The following is a 19,334-nucleotide window of genomic DNA, read 5'->3' on the forward strand; positions in this document are numbered from 1 at the left end:
GTTTGAAAGTATTACATTATTATTAAGGTCATGGCCTGTTTTGTCCCACTGACACAATCAGCCGGCTTACTATCTAGTTATTTTGGGAACGTCTCATTCTTCACTCAAGGTTATTTTTTTATTTTATTTTTCTAACAAGACTGCTCAGACCAGACCACCTGTCGGACAGATGACAGTGTTGAGTCAGTCCCCCAGCTAAACCTGATTGGCACATTGCCTGAACTGAACAACAAAATGTTCAGTGTTTTTCAGAGTAAGTCAACTGTTCCACACACATCAACATTATTGCAACCATCAACAAGAGGCAAAGGATGTTGTCTGTCTATTCTTGCTAAAAATCTGTCACATTTAAAAGTCCTATTTATAATTCTAAACATATTGCCGTTTTAATACACCTGAATTTTATTTGCAACAAGAACTTGTTAACTTTGCCTCATTGCTTCTTCCTTTCTTCTAATGTTTGTGTTAATTGTAATATTGTCACTTCTCTCAATTACTGAATTCCCTGTAATTCAAAAAATGCTACGGTATGTTGAAGATGATGGTGAAGAATTTAGAATAATACTGCACTCAAATGCCAAAAATAGAGAGGGCCGCTTGAAAGTGGTTAAAGTGTGCCAGTGGATTTTATAAATATTAAACCAATGACAAGTATTAAACAAGAGCTTGTGACCGAATACCAACAATGGGTCCATTGTAACACTGGTTCTGTTTCTCTATTTCCTCAACAGTAACAGTTTTGGTTTCCACCGGACAGACAGACAGTGAGTGAGGATATGGTCGTTGTCGTGGTGGAAACCTTGTATGTTCAAAACCGTTCGTTTTGCATTCATCATTTTAAAAATGATTTAAACTAGTGAAAATAGCCGATCTACAAGCAACGCCTCGCACCACGAGGCGCGTTGTGTGCTTGTAGATCTGCTATTTTCACTAGTCTTGTGTGGCAGCCTTGTATGATGAAGCAGGGCTTCATCATACACATATGAAACTCGGAGATACAAGGTTTCTGCCTAACAGTGACTGTTCCCACGATCCATCCTCTACCAAATGGAAGATGTGCACCTGGACGTGTCACTGCCCTATAAATAAACTGTGTTATTATGATGTGTGTCACCGTATTGGAAGCTGCAGGTGGGTGGGTGGGGGGGTACAAAGCACTCCTTTGTGTTATGATGATGTAATTATGACACAATGCTTTATTATAACTTGGCTCAATCTCTCATTACTGCAGAGTGGGGACACAGGGACAATCACACTGAAATGTACTTTAATAGGGTTAAATTATTAATGACATTTACAGAGCTAGATGGAGCACTTGGTTCTTGGTTTACATTAGGCTATGATCCTGAGGCACTACACTGTCTCGCCTCATTAATTGATGTACAGTATGCTATGTTGTCCTTGCTTGCTGTAAGTGGCTCTGGATTAAGAGCTAAATTAAATTTGTAAATTGCTGTTCTTATTTCTCGTTGCCATTTTTCATGGTATCAGATCTGCAATCACACCAAAAAACCACCAGATTTGTCTAACCTATTGCCAGGTTCTCTGAGTGGAGCTGTGACCGGGCTCTCTATAGGACATCATGAACATTAACCACATGAACTCATCCCCTATTGTGGGGGAAACATAAACGATCTATAAGCTCACTTTTCACCAAAGATATTTGCTGTAGAGCTAAAGCAGGAGTGGGCCTAGTTAGAGCCCTGTGGTTAACTATAGGGTTTAAATGGTTAAACATGACATACAAACACACACACACACACACACTGACTTTGTGAACAAGATTCTGTCAATCCAGATTCAAAAAAATCCTCCAAATGAATAAGCATGTCTACTGGTTCTCATTCCTCTGTGGATACAAAAACAAAGTGTGATCCAGTTGTCATGTCATATATCCCTCATTCAAACTAAACATGGGAATACACTGTTTTATTTTGTTTTTGTTTTGAACTCTCTCAACTATCAGTCTCATGCTTAGACCCTAGTGGGATTGTTCCTATGTCACCAGGGTTTGATTGATTGATTGAATACTTTATTAGTCAGAAATGTAAACAGCATGACTTAAGTCAGACATTAAGGCTATTAAGGATAACACAATAAAGTCCTGGGGACTTCCATTGTGCTCCTATGTATTCAATTCATCATCATAGTAAAAGATATTAACACAACAATAGCCTACATGTCCTACATTTATTACATTGGGTGTTCTAAGTAGGGGTGTGGGCACCCCCAGGGGTCTTGAGGGGGTTGCATGGGCTTAAATGATTGTTAGTTTACTGTGTAAGAACCATAATAGAACCTTGCCGGTATGCAACTAGAAGACATAGACAATCATGTTCAAAATAGAGCCAAAGGGATCAGATCGGTTCAATGATAGGCTACACTGTACAGTACACTGTACAGTACACTCTCAGAGTTAACTTTCTTGAAACTAAATTGTTTGAGAATGGTCTGTAAGGGAAGTGGTTCTCAAAGTGGATTCCAGGGACTTGACCCATACACATCTGTAACTCTGACAGCGTACAAATGGAACCAAATGAACCCTGACGGGTCCATTTGGTTCCATTTGTACACTGCCAGAGTTAAGGGGAGACCTTGAAATGTCAAAGTTTGAGAACCAATGTATAGGGTTAGGATGGACCTAGCTCTGGTCCATAGCAACGCTATACGGACCACCAGAGCTATAGGGTGGACCCTGGGAACAACACTATATTTCGGGGCAGGGAGACAGCAGAGACATCCGTGGTGGAAAGTAACCAAGTACATTTACTGATACTGTAGTACAATTTTTAGGTATTTGTACTTTACTTGAGTATTTCCAATTTCCAATACCTTTACTTTTACTTCTACCTAGGCTACTTGAAGTACATTTTGATCCCAATACCTTTTTGTAGGCCTACTTTTACTCAAGTCAATTTTGAATTCCAGACTTTTGCTTGTATTTTACTTGTACTTTTCCCACCACTGCTAGGGTGGTATCACCGGCACTACACCACCATCCCCTAAACACGGGGAGGAGAGAAAAATAAAACTCAACACACTAGCTTAGACATAACCAAAACCAGGTAAAACCAAACCTCGTGAATAACTCCAGCACAGACATTTCTTATCTGTTATCAATTCAACCCGGCCTCTGCCAGTGCCTGCCCTGCGGGGGGAAGAACGTGTGGAATGACTGACTGTAGAATCTGGCCCTTTACGGTTTTACTGCTGCCTGTACATTCACTGCAGATAGAAAGCCTCTGAAAGGCTGGTTTATTCAAGTCGAGAAAAAAACAAACCGCGGCTTTAACTAAACTGATCCGCGTGCGAAGAAGACGAGGTTGTTCTTGTTACATCGTAATAACGTTGTTACGAATGTTGACTAATAAAACAAACAAGAGGACGACAATGTCCTCTGTTTGGCCGGTCGGCCCCGACACAACGATAAAGCAGCTACAAAGTATCGAGCTGCTTCGACATCAATCACTTCCTATGCCGTCTGGACGTACCTGCTGCTTGGTGATCTGGTGATCTGGTGGATCCAATGGTCTGCGAATGAACTTAAACGATGCTTTTCATTCCGGATTCATTGGCTGGAATGAAAGAAAGTGTGTGTAGGCAAAGCAAAGCGCGTTAGAAGAACAGAGGAGAGAGAGAGGCAGCTACGTGGGCTGTGTGTAGTGTATGAGACTCCACCCCATGAGAACACACAAGCAAGCACCTTCTCTGTCCCGGGGCGATGGCTTTGTGAATCCATGCTCGTTTGCACATTATACAGGCCTTAGAGCACTAAAGCAGTGCTTCTCAAAGTCAAGGACCCAGAAGATGGCACAAATTGATATGCATATGGTCGCGATCGCGGACCCCCCATCTGAAAATGTTCTGTGCCAGGAGTGCAGCCATGCAGGGACCCTCAGAGGAGAAGATTTGTTTTAAATGATCCAAACACCTCAACAAATATAAAACTTGTTTCTACAAGTTGATCTGCTACTTTTTGAAAAGCCGACAAATAATTGGATAAAGTGGTTAAGATTATTGTGATGCTGTATGTATGACTGTACACCCCCCCCCCCCCACCCCACACTACCTAAAAGCAGCACATTCTACTCCACTACATCTCAGAGACAAATATTGATCTTCTTACTCCACTACTTGAAAGCTTTAGTAATAGTAACGTACTAGATACTTTTAGAGATTTAGTATTAATACACAACATATAAGATGATACATGATTACCCAACAACAGCACTAATATCCTATAGTCATTAACACCAGCCCCACTTTTATTTTACCAGCTTCAACATTAAAGTCACGAAGACTGAAGACATAATGCACTAGACTACTTATTACAATGTAGCCTAATAATATGAATAATGAATACTGCTACTGCAGGTAGCCTATGTTTTGATTCCATTCATTTTGAAGCTTAAGCTACTACACAAAATGTAAAACGATGTTACTTGTACCGGTAACTGTGTTTTCAATGTGGTATTTACTTTTATATCATGTCAATAAATCAGAGTACTTCTCCCAGCACTGTTTGTAATGGTGTTGTATAAAGGTCACTAAAGGTCACAGGGGGAGGTTCACACACTGAATGTTTTCATGTCAATATCTGTTCTGCTGCTCACAGAAGAAGGCTGTGATATGTTTGCCTGGCTGCAGACCCTGCAGATACTGAACATTATGTCTGTGACATTCACAAAACATGTTTGTAAAATATAATATCATGTTTTTTTTTTTATCAAGCAGAGTTTTGTTTTGTTTTGTAGATGGAATCTATCATTGGCTCAGGCTGTTTAGTGGTTTTGTTTATGGCAGTGATACGTTTCAACCACTAGATGTCGCTTTGGTTCCAAACATCCTTCCTGGAAGCATTACCGTAATGTTTCAAGTAAAACCACAGTTGCTTTTGTCCTGTGACTGTCTGAAGGCCCAAGTCCATTTAACCCACGTCCATCAATAGTCCTCTAAAGCCCTTGCCTCACATATTCAGCAGTGCACAGAATTGTTTGTACATAATGGGTCTGGATCATCATTTATGCACTTTTCTTTAGACCAGGGGTCTTCGACGTTTTCAGGCCAAGGAACCCTAGTTGAGAAAGAGCTGAAGCAGGGACCCGGACTCCCATCACCTTTTCATAGATTCCTTATAGTTTCATCGTTTGACAGCACAAACAAGCATCAGTGTATTTTGGATTCCTGTCAATTTGTGTTTTCAGATATTTAACCACTCATAGGCCTATACTTAATAAATCTGAACTTTCAGTTCTCAGAATATGGACGTTCAAGTGGTTATTATAATAAAATGAGAAAAAAAATCTCACACAAAGATAAGGAGGACCCCCTGTAGTAGGCTAACTCTGAGGACCCCCTAGGGGTCCCGGACCGCCTGTAGAAGACCACTGTTTTAGACCTACGGACAGCGCTGCATTCATCAAAGTGGGCTAAGTGCGGGGACCCCCAGGGGTCATTGAAGGGGATCCAGGGGGTTCCAAGGAGTCCCCAGCAAAATGAGTGATAGGTAGGAACCAAAAATTAAAAGGTATAAGTGTACAAATGGAACCAAAGGGCCCGTAGATTATGGAGTATTGACTGACATAACTCTCAGAGTTATGGGCATTGGGGGTCCGTGGTAGTCTAAATTTGACGGCATACCAAACTGGGGGTCCTTGACATTAAAAGGTTTGAGCAAACCACTGCATTAAGATAATGTAGAAAATACAAAAATACCTTAAGTACTGTACTTAAATAACATTTTGAGTTATTTGTACTTTACTTGAGTATTTCCAATTTCCAATACCTTTACTTCTACTGCTCCACTACATCTTGGATCCAAATATTGTACTTTTACTCCATTACATTTATATGAAAACTTTAGATACTACTATAGGCACTTTGTAGATTTTGATAATTACAAAACCTGAGTTTGTAGATCTGCTATTTTCAAAAGATTTGTATACATATGAAAACTTGACATGGGACATTCTGCAGGGACTACTTGTAGCTACTTTAAGTAGGCCTATATTTTGATCGAAGGTATTGGCACCTGGCTTTGTACTTTTACTCAAGTACATTTTGAATTCCATGCTTGTAGGCCTACTTGTGACAGCGTAGCCTACTTCTACATTGCAGTATCGATACCTTTACTTAAATAAAAACATTTGAGTACTTTTTCCACCTCTGAAAAATACCACAAAAAAAGGAATGAGGGGGAAAAGTGACGTGCCTGTCTATTAGAGACGTTACGGGACGCAGTCTGTTCCAGCACACAGCAGGTCAGTGCAGTCACAGTGATTTAACATCTTGGACAGGCGCACACGCGTAGCCTACACATTATTCTGTGAACTTTGGATGTGCATGTGTGCAACTAGAATATAGACTTCAAGACTGTGTTATTCTTCATTTCACTGGCAGTCCCAGGTACTCATAATGTTGTGTTTTGTCTGTAGTTGTAGTGTTGTTGTTTTGTTGCAGCATTAGATGGCTTAATAGGATTAAGTTGGCCAGGCTTAATTACCCCTCGTCTGTGGCACGGTATATTGTACTATACTGGCTCTACTGCAAATTATACGTTTTTGTTTAGTCATTTATTTTCAAATAATACATTTAATATTTGACAGATAAATAAACGAATAGATTTTGCTTTGAACTTGAACCACTATACCCCCGAGACTTTAGTAGGCCTAAACTGTACCTGAGTTGTCTCTGCATGTACTTTCCCCCTCTACACCAAATCTCTAACCAAAAATAGCCCATGTGTGAGCTATTGTAGATCTGCTATTTTGGGCTATTGTTCCCCCCAGAATGTGAATGCTGGGGTTCAAGTTGTTTATGGTTGAGTGTAAGTGTAAAAGAAGAAGGGGTTGGGCCTTAAAGGAGTAGTTCACCCCCAAAGTGGCCTTTTTCCCCTATTGATTATACTCATGCCATGGAGACTTGAATTCAATAATATATTTTGGTATTTGTCACATTCCTACGACAAATATTTGATTATTGTCTTAGGAATGCAACAAATACTGTACCAAAAATATTATTCTACTCAAGTCTCCATGGATGTGTAATCAATAGAAAAAGAGTCATTTTGGGGTGAACTACTCCTTTAAGGGCTTCATCCTGAAATTATTTGTTTGTTTGTTTGTTTGTTTGTTTGTTTGTTTGTTTGTTTGTTTGTTTGTTTGTTTGTATTTATTTACCAGGGACAGTGCACATTAACCAACATGTCAGTCTTCACATCCATGTAAATGAGCCAGAGTTTTAAATTAGCCAGAAGCTCATTTTCATCTGTAGTCCCTGTGCAGGCTGGTAAAAAAGTGGTCTTATCCATACAAAAACAGACTTACAATACAGTATACAGTACAAGACAAGTAAACATGATTGATTGATTTTTATTTATTTTTGGTCTTTTATGTCTTTATTGATAGGACAGTAGACTGACAGGAAATGGGGGGAGAGATGGGGAGTGACACGCGGCAAAGGTTGTCCGGATCGGGAATCGAACCGGCGACGCCGACATGCATCCATGCCTATGTGGCAATGCCTAAGTGGTATGCGCCTGGACCAGTAGGCCAGTGGGCGCTCCGATTGATTCATTGATTGATTGATTGATTGATTGATTGATTGATTGATTGATTGATTGATTACTTTATTAGAAGTTTGCATAGGAAAAAGTACAGGACAGTACAGTTCAGATACAAGATCTAGTAAAAGTATTTAAACCAAGCACAATGGATTGTTTGCATTGCGGTACTTTTGTACTCAATTCCAAGTTAACACATAGTATTACAAAATAGTATGAGAAATGACACCAGTGACTATAGAGCTGATGCATGATTACAAATTAATGTGGTTTGCCTTAAGCCATCTCTTCAGGTTGAATTGGTCTCTCTAACAGAGAAGACTGTTACACCAAACACGCCAGGTCTGAATGGTACGATATAGTCCCCTCTGGTATTTACCCTTGATGCTCTTGTCATGAGCATCTGCCAAAGAGGCTTGTCTCTTTGGCAGATAAGAAATGCTTGTCTTTAAAGAAAATAAATCATGGGTAAACCAATATATTTATACATACACATGGCAAAGATATATTATGTATGATCTATCATGGGTCAGTAGGCTATAAGGCTATATATAACTCGGTGCCGTTGTGCTGCCTGTGAGAGGGAGCACCGTGTAATAACTGGTCTTAATCTGTGCTATGAATAGTGTGTCTCCATGCAGCCGTGCAGCCTGGCACTGGCCTGGGGTCATAATAGGATCCACCTGGGGTCGCCATGAAAAGCTTGGATAGTAAGCCTGGTCACAGCAAGGCCTGAGAAGACTCGCTTATACCACTCTGTTGTTGGCACAACGTAGTGGACTGTCTTCTATTGTTTAGATAACTCATGGGTGGGGGCACGGTGGCCCTGGCACAGTCGGTAGCGCTGTAGCCTCACAGCTAGAAGGTCCTGGGTTCAATTCCCACAGGGCATGCTGTGGGCATTAGGGTGTGTGGGCACTGGGGCGTGTTCTCTCCTCCGCGTCATCAGTGCCCATACTCTAGGTGGGGTTGGCAAAAGGGCCTTTCTGTGTGGAGTTCACATGTTCTCCCCGTGTCTCCTAGGGTAGGTACCCTCACAAAAAACACTGGACTCCTCATGCATAGAAGGAAGCACGAGGTCAGTCCGTTGCTCTCCCCAGGTTGGCAGAGGGAGTGTAGCGCCCAGGATTACATTATTGGCACTGGGTGAAAAATGGGTTGCAAAATTGTGGGATAAAAACTTTGAAGTAATTAAAAAAAAGATAGGGCAACATAGGGCCACATGGGCAACAAATGGACCCTTAAAGGTCCATCTGGTTCCATTTGTACTGTTTGTCTGGTATTCAATGAGTAAAAGTACAAAAGTATTGGCATCAAAATATACTTAAAGTACCAACAGTAAAAGTACTCATTATGCAAAAAGTACCATTTCACGCGTTTTCAAATGTAATCTACTAGCTCACAAAAAGCTCATAAAACTCCCAAATCCACTCTGCCAAGGAACAGACTGCATTCTGGAGTTGGCACCTTTGTGAAAACGTTATACCCACTTTTCATACTCGAATGTCCTTGGGAGTTTTTGCATTCATATAATTCACTTCAGTGAAGAGAGCAATTTAAGGAGTTGTATATATTTGCTGCAAAAAAAAAACAAAAACAAAAAAAAAACACCCAAAACAAAACAAGATTATTTCTTGGTAGACAAATCTAGGAGCTTAATCAAAAGTTAACAACGGCAGGGAATGATTAAATTTGCTAGTGGAATGCAACTTTTAACTAGGCTGGAAAAAAAGTCCTGTATGCTCTATATTGGAGGCAGTTATGGTTCATTAGACATTCAGGCCTGAAGGGCAAACCTTATTGTTTTTCTGCTGATTTCTCTCCTTCTGCGGTTTAACAAATTCCCACGAGACGAGGTAAATGGTAGAGATGACATTTTCACCGGTGATTGGTAGTTGTGTGCTTCGCTTTACAACAAATATGATCCCAGTGGACTTGATGGGGTTCTATAATTAACCCATTTAGGCCTGAACACATTATGACGCGATATTTTATGCTTTAAATATTAAAAAATAGCAGATATACAAGCTCACAGCGCGGCACCGAGTGCCGCGCTGCGAGCTTGTAGATCTGCTATTTTTGAAAAAGTCATGAAAATGTGTGCAGATCTTTGAATATTTGTATTTTTAGAGCGAATGTTTGTAACTCAAAATTTTCTTCTGGGTGGTCCCTGGAATTAGATATTTTGAAATGGGGGTCCGTGGCCAAATAAATATCATTTTGGGGGTCCTTCACATGAAAACGGTTTGAGAACCACTGACATAGTAGTCTCTCAAGAACAGACTAACTGAGCTCCAGTTGAGTGAAAAGGACCTTTTCTTTGAAGATGGCTATAGCCAGATTGCTGACATAGAAACATAGGTTTTTTCCAAAAATCTTAGAAGGATTCAAAAGACACTTAGAGAATCGGGTCAATATTCTAATTTTCACGATTTTTCAAAAATAGCAGATCTACAAGCTCGCAGCGCGGCATATTTAAAGCATAAAATATTGCGTCATAATGTGTTCAGGCCTAAATGGGTTTTAAAGGTCAAGTCAGGAAATATCATATCTCCCTATGCTGTGAGTCCAATTTGCATGAAAATTGCTGCAAGCATCCATCTGTCCTCACTCTACAAATTTGCCTCAAGCCCGTCTGACTAGATTTAATGCCTTTTTTAAATACCTGTTGTGTTGCACAGCTTGATATCTTATTTAGTTTAGAAGATATCGTCCCATTAATTTCAGAAGTGCATGGTTCAGCACATAAATATACCAAAGTCAAACACAGTTTAGCCAATCATCACAAAATCTGCAGGATATTCTCTACATAATTGCCTTCCTGAAACTAATGCCCTGAAAACTTCATTCAACTCAACCACAAGGGTGCTCTGCAAATACAATAACTGTGCATGATGGTTGGTGGCATAACACAATTCAGAGTCAGACTATAATCTGCCTGGTGCAGATGTGTACACAATCACAGATAATTTGTCCAAACCTCACCAAAATAGGTGGATAACGTCGTTGTAGGGTGCAAACCTTGTATGTCCAAAACCTTTTGTTTTGTATTCATCATTTTTAAAATGATTTAAACTAGTGAAAACAGCCGATCTACAAGCACACAACGCCTCGCGGCGCGAGGCGTTGTGTGCTTGTAGATCGGCTGTTTTCACTTGTCTTGTGCGACAGTCTTGTATGATGAAGCAGGGTTTACTTTATGAAAAAACATACAAATTTGAAACTTGGAGATACAAGGTTTCTGCCCGACAGTGACGATAATGTATGTTAAATGAAGCTGATTCAGATTCAGAGTATAAGGGTGACACTTGACCTCAAGGCACTTCAGGGCCCTTAATTCGAACATTGGTTCTCTAAGTGGGGTCTGGGGACCCCCAGGGGTCCTTGGGGGGGTTCCAGGCGGTCCCCAACTACATTTGTTAATATAGTGTCACAATCATTTTAACCCCTTTATCCATATATTTTATATTTTGGCTATTCAATAGCAGATTTACAAGCTAGTCACTTTGTGCCATACTGCGAGCTTGTACATTTTGTGAATAATTTTGAATCTTTGAACTCAAATCTCTTCTGGGGGTCCCTGGGACAATAGATAAGGATCCGGGGCCCAATATGTATCAATTTGTGGGTCCTTGGCAGGAAAAGTTTGAGAACTGTGTCTCCTAATGCAGGGGTTCCCAAACTTTTTTGTCTTAGGGCACCCCATAAATATTTTTTTAATCTGAGGCACCCCTACATTATAATTTTCACTCCCAGCACCTTATATTTATAGCATGTCATTGTCGGGTGGCAACCTTGTATGTCCAAAACCGTTCGTTTTGTATTTATCATCTATAAAATGTACTAAACTAGTGAAAACAACAGATCTACAAGCACACAACGCCTCGCATCGCGAGGCGTTGTGTGCTTGTAGATCGGCTGTAGATCGGCTGTGTAGATCGGCTGTGTGCTTGTAGATCGGCTGTTTTCACTAGTTTTGTGCGACGGTCTTGTATGACGAATCTGGGCTTTGCTTTACCAAAAGATGTACACGTTTGACACTTGGATATATGAGGTTTCTGTCCGGCAGTGACGATATTTTAGTTATTATGTTGCGAGGAAAACATTGAGATAATAGCCATTTTGGTTAGAACTGACTGAAAATAACTTTGTACTTCAAGTTTAAAATGATACTAAATACTTTTTCAAGTGTCCAAATGAATTTCAAATAATATCATATTATCTCGCGGCACCCCTGGACTGCCGTCGCGGCACCCCGGGGTGCCCTGTCACCCACTTTGAAAACCCCTGTCCTATCTTCTCCCTCTGTCTCTGTCTGGCAGATTGACCAGTGTGAGGCCCACCACCACAACACCGCCACCATGCTTCAGGAAGACATCACACAGCCAAGATCACAGTGATCGCCATGCCTTACGAGACTGCAACTCGTGTTATCGAGCTCACAATAAGAAGTTGTGGCTTTCGGAGTTGGACATGTAAACGTTAATAGTGTCATATTGCTTCCAGTGAAGATCTCCCTGCAGCTCGTCCTACACCTCCAAAATATTCTTCTCACTAATGCTCCACTGGCCATCAAAACGTTTAGCCGGTCAAAGTGGACTTCATGGACCCTTAACTTCCTAAGACCTTAGAGTGTCTGGGACCATCGGCACCTCTACCTTCCTAAGAACCAGGGACCACCACAGCACAGCAGGATAATTTTTTCCTGTTTTGATGTGTGTGTGAGTGCGGTGCAGCGTTGGATCCGGCGTGGAGCAGTGCTCCCGGCGGCCGCCCGGCCTTCGGGCCAGAATCGCTGCAGGCCAGCAACTACACTCTGGTTCTGCTGCTCCAGCTGACCCTGCTCTCCTTCGACCTGTTCGTCAACGCCTTCAGTGAGCTGATGAGGGACGAACGGGCGGCCCAGCTGGTGCTTTTCATGTAAGACTAGGGGCGGAGTGATATGGAAATATGTACAATATTACAATATTTTCTAGCCGCAAATTGCAAATTTGCAACACTAGATTTTTTTATAATCAGATGAATCTAGGGTTGCAATACCTCCCATAGGCAGCCAATGCATCAAAACGTTTTTTTTTTTTTTTTTGCTATCTGATTGTATTAAACAACGTCAAACTCACCAATTTTGCGGCTCTATGGAAAGCTTGGAATTTCCTCTTTCTATCTGCAAAGTGTTTGTCTCAGAAAAATCCACCATAGACATGTTATGAGCCAGTTTCTATCAAGAAATTTGGTTCAGGTGATTATTTTTTCTAAGTCCTGGAGTTTGGAAGCGCTCGTGGAAAATCGCTCAACGGTCCTGTGACCAGCTGGTTCTGAATGTAACATAATGCAGGAGGCAGCGGGATGTTGCGTTATAGAAGACAACGGATTTCTTGACAGAAAATAAATCATAACATGTTTACGGTGGATTTTTCTGAAACAAACACTTTGCAGATAGAAAGAGTAAATTCCAAGCTTTCTATAGATATATACCTGTATATATATTCCCAAGCTTTATCGCGATACACAATCTTATCACGGTTCTCTTTCATGTTGGTTTTTATGGTTGTTTTGCAAGTTACTTAACAGTACAAGCACCTACAGTACAAGGTAACAACAACTAAAAGAAAAAGGAGTAACAGATCATTTAGACCAGTGGTCATCAAGGTGGGATGCCCGGGTTCCTTTTGGGAGGTCTAAATTGATCCTTACAAGTATGTAACTCTGACAGTATACAAATGAAACCAAATGGACCCGTCGTGCGCGTGCAAGACACCAGTCATGTTGCCATACCTTACCTTTTTCTGAACTGACGCCACTGGGGTAGGGTCAGGTTCGGGCAGAATTTGAGAACTCAGGTCTACTGTGTATCTTTGTATCTGTTGGGTCTGTGTGAAGCGAATAACACCATTCTTCCCTGTCTCTCCGTCTCTCTTTCTGAATCTCTCTTGTCTGTCTCTGTCTGTCTCTGCTTGCCTGCCTGCCTGCCTGCCTGCCTGCCTGCCTGCCTGCCTGCCTGTCTGTCTCTCTCTCTCCCAGTATCCAGGACATCTCCACCCTGTTCAACATGATCATCGTCCTGCTGACGCTGTTCAACACCTACGTGTTCCAGGTGGGCCTGGTGGCCGTCCTGCTGGAGCGCTTCAGAGTTCCTCTGTTCCTCAACGTGCTCTACCTCGCCCTGAGCATCATCCTCCACACCTGGATCACAGTACGTCAGGGGTCTTCAACGTTTTCAGGCCAAGGACCCCTTAGCTGAGATAGAGAGAGAGAGAGAGAGAGAGAGAGAGAGAGAGATGAAGCAAGGACCCCCACTACATATTGTATAGAATTGTGTTGCAGCTCATGTCCATAGATTTCTTAGACAGATTAGACTTGTTTGACAGCACTGTCATCACGTTGGAGTAATGTGGATTTTCAGACATTTAACCACCGTCAAATACTTTAGTCAGCTCTTCTTTTCCCTCTACTCTTTGTAAAAAATCGCCGATCTACTAGATCTGCTATTTTTGGCTAATGTTCCACTCAGAATAGGGATGCTATAGGGTTCAAGTGGTTAATGTAAAAAACATGATCCTATCAAACAAACATTTGCCCTCTCTACCCTCCTGTTTCTCGGCTCCCTCTACCTGACACCAGACCTACTGTAAACCATCCCGGTTGTGTGAATTCACATTATCATGTGTCTCCTGCAGATCGGTTATTTGGCCCAAAGCGCCGGTCGGGCGTTTTGCAGAAACCAAGGTGGGAGAGTTGATCAGTCCTGTCCTGTGATTGACACTTTTTGGTTTCTGCAAAACGCCCAGCCAGAAGTCTGCAGAAGACACATGAATCCAGATGATTTGAATTCATGCGACCAGTTAACCAGACTACCAAAATACACCAAAACATGATCCATGCATAGTGTTTTATGCTATCAAATGACTGGAAGTGTTTTCCCTAAGAGAGAAGAGATTTGAGAACTGAAAACTGTGTGTGTGTGTGTGTGCGTGCGTGCGTGCGTGCGTGCGTGCGTGCGTGCGTGCGTGCGTGCGTGCGTGCGTGCGTGTGCGTGTGTGTGTGTGAGTGTGAGTGTCTATGTGTGTGTGTGTGTATGGTATGCTTTTCTTTGCCTTTAAAAAGTGACATACTGTAGGTAGGGAGAATTAAGGTAGTGAGAAGAATGTATGCTTTGTCAGTTTCAAAATGCTGATGCGTCTGCTTTATGTGTTTATGTATTTCTTTGTGTGATTTTTGCAGAATCTTCGTTGGTTGAGCCATAACAAATTTATTTGGACAGATGGTCTTCAGTCACTGTTTGCCTTCCAACGAATGAGTAAGACTTTATGTTCAAATTTGTTTCTGTCCTCAGTGCCAAACCAAATACCGGTACATATATATTGTTTGTATTAAAAAATACCCTTAATTCCCTTTTCAAATGTATGTTTGAGACATTCATTATGACTATGTATGTAGCACATTAAACTCTTTCAGTGCCAGGAGCCAAAATGGCTCCAACTTAGAGATTTTTCTTATTTTTTTTAAATGAAACGACACAGTCGTTGTGATTCAGTGGCAAAAAGAATTTCAATTTTGCCACCTTTTTTGATTCATTCAGCTCTATCTCTGGAACCATTTGTCACAAATGGTTCCAGAGATAGAGCTGAATGAATCAAAAAAAGTGTCCATCCACTAGAATGAATGAACACACATTTTCTCAATCAGCCATACGAGGGAGCCAACACACAAACAGAGAAAAGCATCTCTCTGATCTCAGTTCATTTTGACATGACCCTTTTTGAAAAAAGACGTCAAGATACGGCATTGGCATTGAACAACTCACATTGTGAGTTGAAGCAAAGCAAACCCTTATGGTAATAGGATAGTGAAGATTCAGTCACTTCAGACTGGACAGGGCAATTTAAAGTGTTATTGATTTACAGCAAAACCCCCCAAAAGAAACCAGATTATTTCTTGGCAGAAGAATCTACGAGCTTAATCAAAAGTTAACAAAGGAGGGAACTAATGAAACTTGCTAGTGGAAGGCAACTTTTAACTAGGCTGGAGAAAGTCCTGTATGCTGTATATTTGAGGCAGTTATGTTTCATTAGTTTTGAGCCTGGATTTAAAAGATTGAAAGACTTTAAAAGACCTAACAGCGATGGGAACGCTGTTCCAAAGTTTAGGGGCTGCGGCAAGTTAAGCATGAGTTCAAAGGAGAGTACAAAACTCGCGTCACTTTAGAAAAGAGAGCCAAAAGGTTTGTCTATTACGAGCAGTATGAGATAATATCTCTTAAAGTGTCATTTTAGATTCACTGAGTGATAAGTCTGAAAGGAGAAAATTGTATTAAAGGATATAGGTCCAGGCCTCTATTCAGGCACACAAACAAAGTAAACACAATTTATATTCTCTTTAAGGGAGCAATTACAGCCCTGCTCTTTCCAGCTATCTTGTTTTCCCCCAGAAGTACAATAGACTATCAAGAATTGGCAGTGGGCAATAATGGCAGACAACCATATGGGTGTTGTTTATTTATTCCCATTCCCCTGAGCTCATAAGTGGTTCAAAGGATTTATAGGTTGTTTGTAGTAGTTCACTGCAGTTGATACCACCTTGTAATTTAAAGCTCTGGTCTGCATGCACTTTCTATACCACTGAAATACACTCTGAGAGTTTCTGCATAGACAAGGTTGTTGTTCGGAAGAGAGAGAGAGAGACAGAGAGAGAGAGAGAGAGAGAGAGAGAGAGAGAGAGAGAGAGAGAGAGAGAGAGAGAGAGAGATTGTTTGTGTAGAGAATGTTATAAGAGATGTCTAGCTTGGTTTCTTCATGTAGAGAGAATGTTATTATGAGAGAGAGAGAGAGAGAGAGAGAGAGAGAGAGAGAGAGAGAGAGAGCATGTAGACTAGAGAATGTTATTATGAGAGAGATACCTAGACAGTTTTGTTCAGAGAGAGACAGACAGGGTTTTCTTCATGTAGAGACGGTAACAGGAAGAGTGGGCACTAAGGAAGAGCGGGTAACTCTGTGTAAAATTGGCTATTTGGTCCAAAATTGTCTTCAGTGAAGTATACGTGATGCGAACATGATTGAACATTTCACAATTGATAGAAAACCTGCAGATTTTGGGAATCTTTTTTACATTTTGGACAAGATCAAGGTGCCCACTCTTTCTTAGTGCTCACTCTTGTATCCGTATAAGAGAGGATGTTATTGCGAGAGAAATTGTAAAATCGAGACTGTTGTCTTCATGTAGAGACTAGGATATTATTATTATTGTGAGAGAAATTGTAACACCCAGACAGTTTTCTTCATGTAGAGAGAAGGTTATTGCAAATAGAAAGAGTGAAACACCCCAGGCTGTGTATAGAGAGGTTGGCTGGTGTGAAAAATGGTAAAATCAATATTGGATCTGCTCCTAACAAGGTTTGGTTCATTTTGAAAAGCACCCAGTGCCCCTTAAAACCCCAGCTTTATATTATTTAGTTTGACACATAACTTGAAATCACAGCCAGGAAAAGTTTTGGCTGGCGGCTTCTGTTGAGCTAAAATGGTCCTAGTTGTTTTTTGTATAAAAGTTTTTACTTAATGGACGCGGGTGTGTCCATTGTGTTTGTTGGTGTTTAAAAACCTTGCTCTAAAACAACATATTTCTTTTCCAGTGTCTGTGATGTACTACTACTTCTACAAGCGTACGGCCGAGTGTCTGGGAGACCCGCGTCTCTACGAAGACACACCGTGGCTGCGAGAACTCTTCGCCAACAGAAGACGGAGAGCAACGGCCTGATTCATTATCTGTTGTCCGACAGTGTCGCTCACCAAAAGAACAAACACATCTATGAGCCAACAACACCTTTTGCCCAGAGTATAAAGTAAGCTTGAGACGCTGAGACCCTACTGAGTCTCCACGGACTAGCACAGTAATGACCTGAATGATAATGGCTTTACGGTGTTGGCGCAAGGCTTCTCGGACTGAGCTGGAATCGAACCCCGGTCTCCAGCTCGGCAGACCAGCAGGTAAAGCAATGCCAAGAGAGCTAGCTCCCTTGGCGGGGAATTTACGGCTGGCCCTTTTTGCAGTGTCGCTACACTAATATACTGTAGTTCCCTTGAAGGAACAAGTTACGGCTAGGTCTTATTGAGGGGGCGCTACACTGGCACCGGAGTTGTGGAACAGTCCCTTCGAGGATCAAAGCTGCCTCCACTGTATGGACTTGCTTAAGACCCACCTTTTCACTGTAGAGGACTCCTACAGATAGGTTCACTTGTTGTTTTAGTGTGTAGTTTCTACTACCTCTTGTTGTGGCTGACTGACATTGTGACTGAGTTCTTGTTGTCCTAGTCTAGTCTTCTTTGTCTTGTCCTGTGTTTTTCTCTCATCCCTTTCTTTTATCTTTCTGCGAACTGTGTAATAACTGGATGGGGGGCCCACTGCAAATCCTGAACCTACCGGTATATGAGTGCTCTCAAAGCTCTACAGCACAGAGACCTGAGCTTTGAAGAACAGCACAACCGCAAACAATAATACATTTTAAAATGATATGAAATGATAAATCCCAGATTGGTGGGTGAAAGTTTGACTTGTCTTGGTCACCACTACATGCCCCTGTCTGCTTTTGTATTGTAAATACAATCATTTACATTAAAAATTGGTTTATATCAAGGATGTCAAACATACGGCCCGCGGGCCGGATCCGGCCCGCGAGATGATTCAATCAGGCCCCAGGCTTGTAGAGCATACATTTCTGAAGTAAGTCTCTAGCCCATTCCTGTCAAGAGTTATGATTGTTTTAAGAATTAACCTAACTAATGCCTGCTCACTGAGGCTAGGTTTCTCCCACCAGCTGGCAGTGATTGAGTTGATTGATTGGAATGTTAAGTGACCAGCTCTCTCTCTCTCTGAAGATGACAGCATTGCTAGGAATGGGGTGGGGGGTCTGGCTATGAATAATACCTGAACATACCTACAATATTCGAACTGTACTCAAAGATTACACATATTAGACATGTAAATTAATGTTGTTTAGAAAATAACTTATTTAAAAAATATAATAATAATAAAATGTAAAAGTTTTATTATTCAGATATTTTCTGAATATGCCATTATTGTTCATTACTTTTATTTATTCTGCGCGAGTGTGCATGCCATCCGATCCGCGACTGGTTGCGGCCCTCATCAAGTCGCCTTTCATCCAATGCGGCCCTCACCCCAAAATGAGTTCGACACCCCTGGTTTATATGGTTTAATAGCATTGTTGTTATGTGTCTGTGCTAGGCAGTATATCGTCTCTGTCAAGTGGAAACCTCAGATGTCCAAAACTGTTACTTTTCAGTATTCAAATGTGAAAATGTGTAGTGCAGTGGTTCTCAACCTGTGGGTCCGGGGGGTCAGGACCCACGGTGTCAGGCATATTCGCCTAGGAAATATTCGCCTACACGCATTTGGTCCTTTCGCCTGGCATTTTCGCCGTGGAGGATAGTCTTTTCGCCTACCCTCAATTCTGCTGTCAGACTGTCCATGTTTGCATATTATCTCTTTGTCATTTAAATATTATAGTGACTGTGACAGTGGTGTTACATGTCAAACCTATACACAAGGCTATCCTATATGCACTCCATAGTAATCACATCAATACAGGGCTATTGGAATCAGGTGCTCCCAAATAATTAATTAATCCATGTCCCGATACTATACATTCTTTGGTGCAGTATTGAACAGTATTGTACAATGAACAGTATTGTAGGCATATAGCCTGTTGTTTTAACATTAGGCTATACAAAATATATATGTAGGCTATTAGCCTATAAAT

At 41.3% G+C, this 19,334-nt stretch overlaps 2 protein-coding genes across 2 annotated transcripts in view; one reads left to right on the top strand and one right to left on the bottom strand.

Annotated features, from left to right (window-relative positions):
- LOC308288441 (CD151 antigen-like) overlaps positions 1 to 3,620 on the bottom strand; it is a 34,769-nt gene extending 31,149 nt beyond the window's left edge. Inside the window, exon 1 of the mRNA XM_080729875.1 lies at positions 3,492 to 3,620. The gene's annotated coding sequence lies outside the window, so the exon portion shown is untranslated. The remainder of the gene's footprint in view (positions 1 to 3,491) is intronic.
- An 8,346-nt stretch (positions 3,621 to 11,966) lies between these two features.
- On the top strand, positions 11,967 to 17,311 carry LOC308288873 (transmembrane protein 138-like; the record flags this gene model as incomplete). Its single annotated transcript, XM_080730348.1, has 5 exons — positions 11,967 to 12,036; positions 12,298 to 12,481; positions 13,583 to 13,754; positions 14,783 to 14,858; positions 17,187 to 17,311. The coding sequence occupies 5 exons, from the start codon at positions 11,967 to 11,969 to the stop codon at positions 17,309 to 17,311; spliced, it is 627 nt and encodes a 208-aa protein (XP_080586474.1).
- Between the last annotated feature and the right edge of the window lie 2,023 nt (positions 17,312 to 19,334).

This window comes from Nannobrachium achirus, assembly GCF_963921795.1.
Source record: "Nannobrachium achirus genome assembly, chromosome: 7".
NCBI classification, from domain to species: Eukaryota; Metazoa; Chordata; class Actinopteri; order Myctophiformes; family Myctophidae; genus Nannobrachium; species Nannobrachium achirus.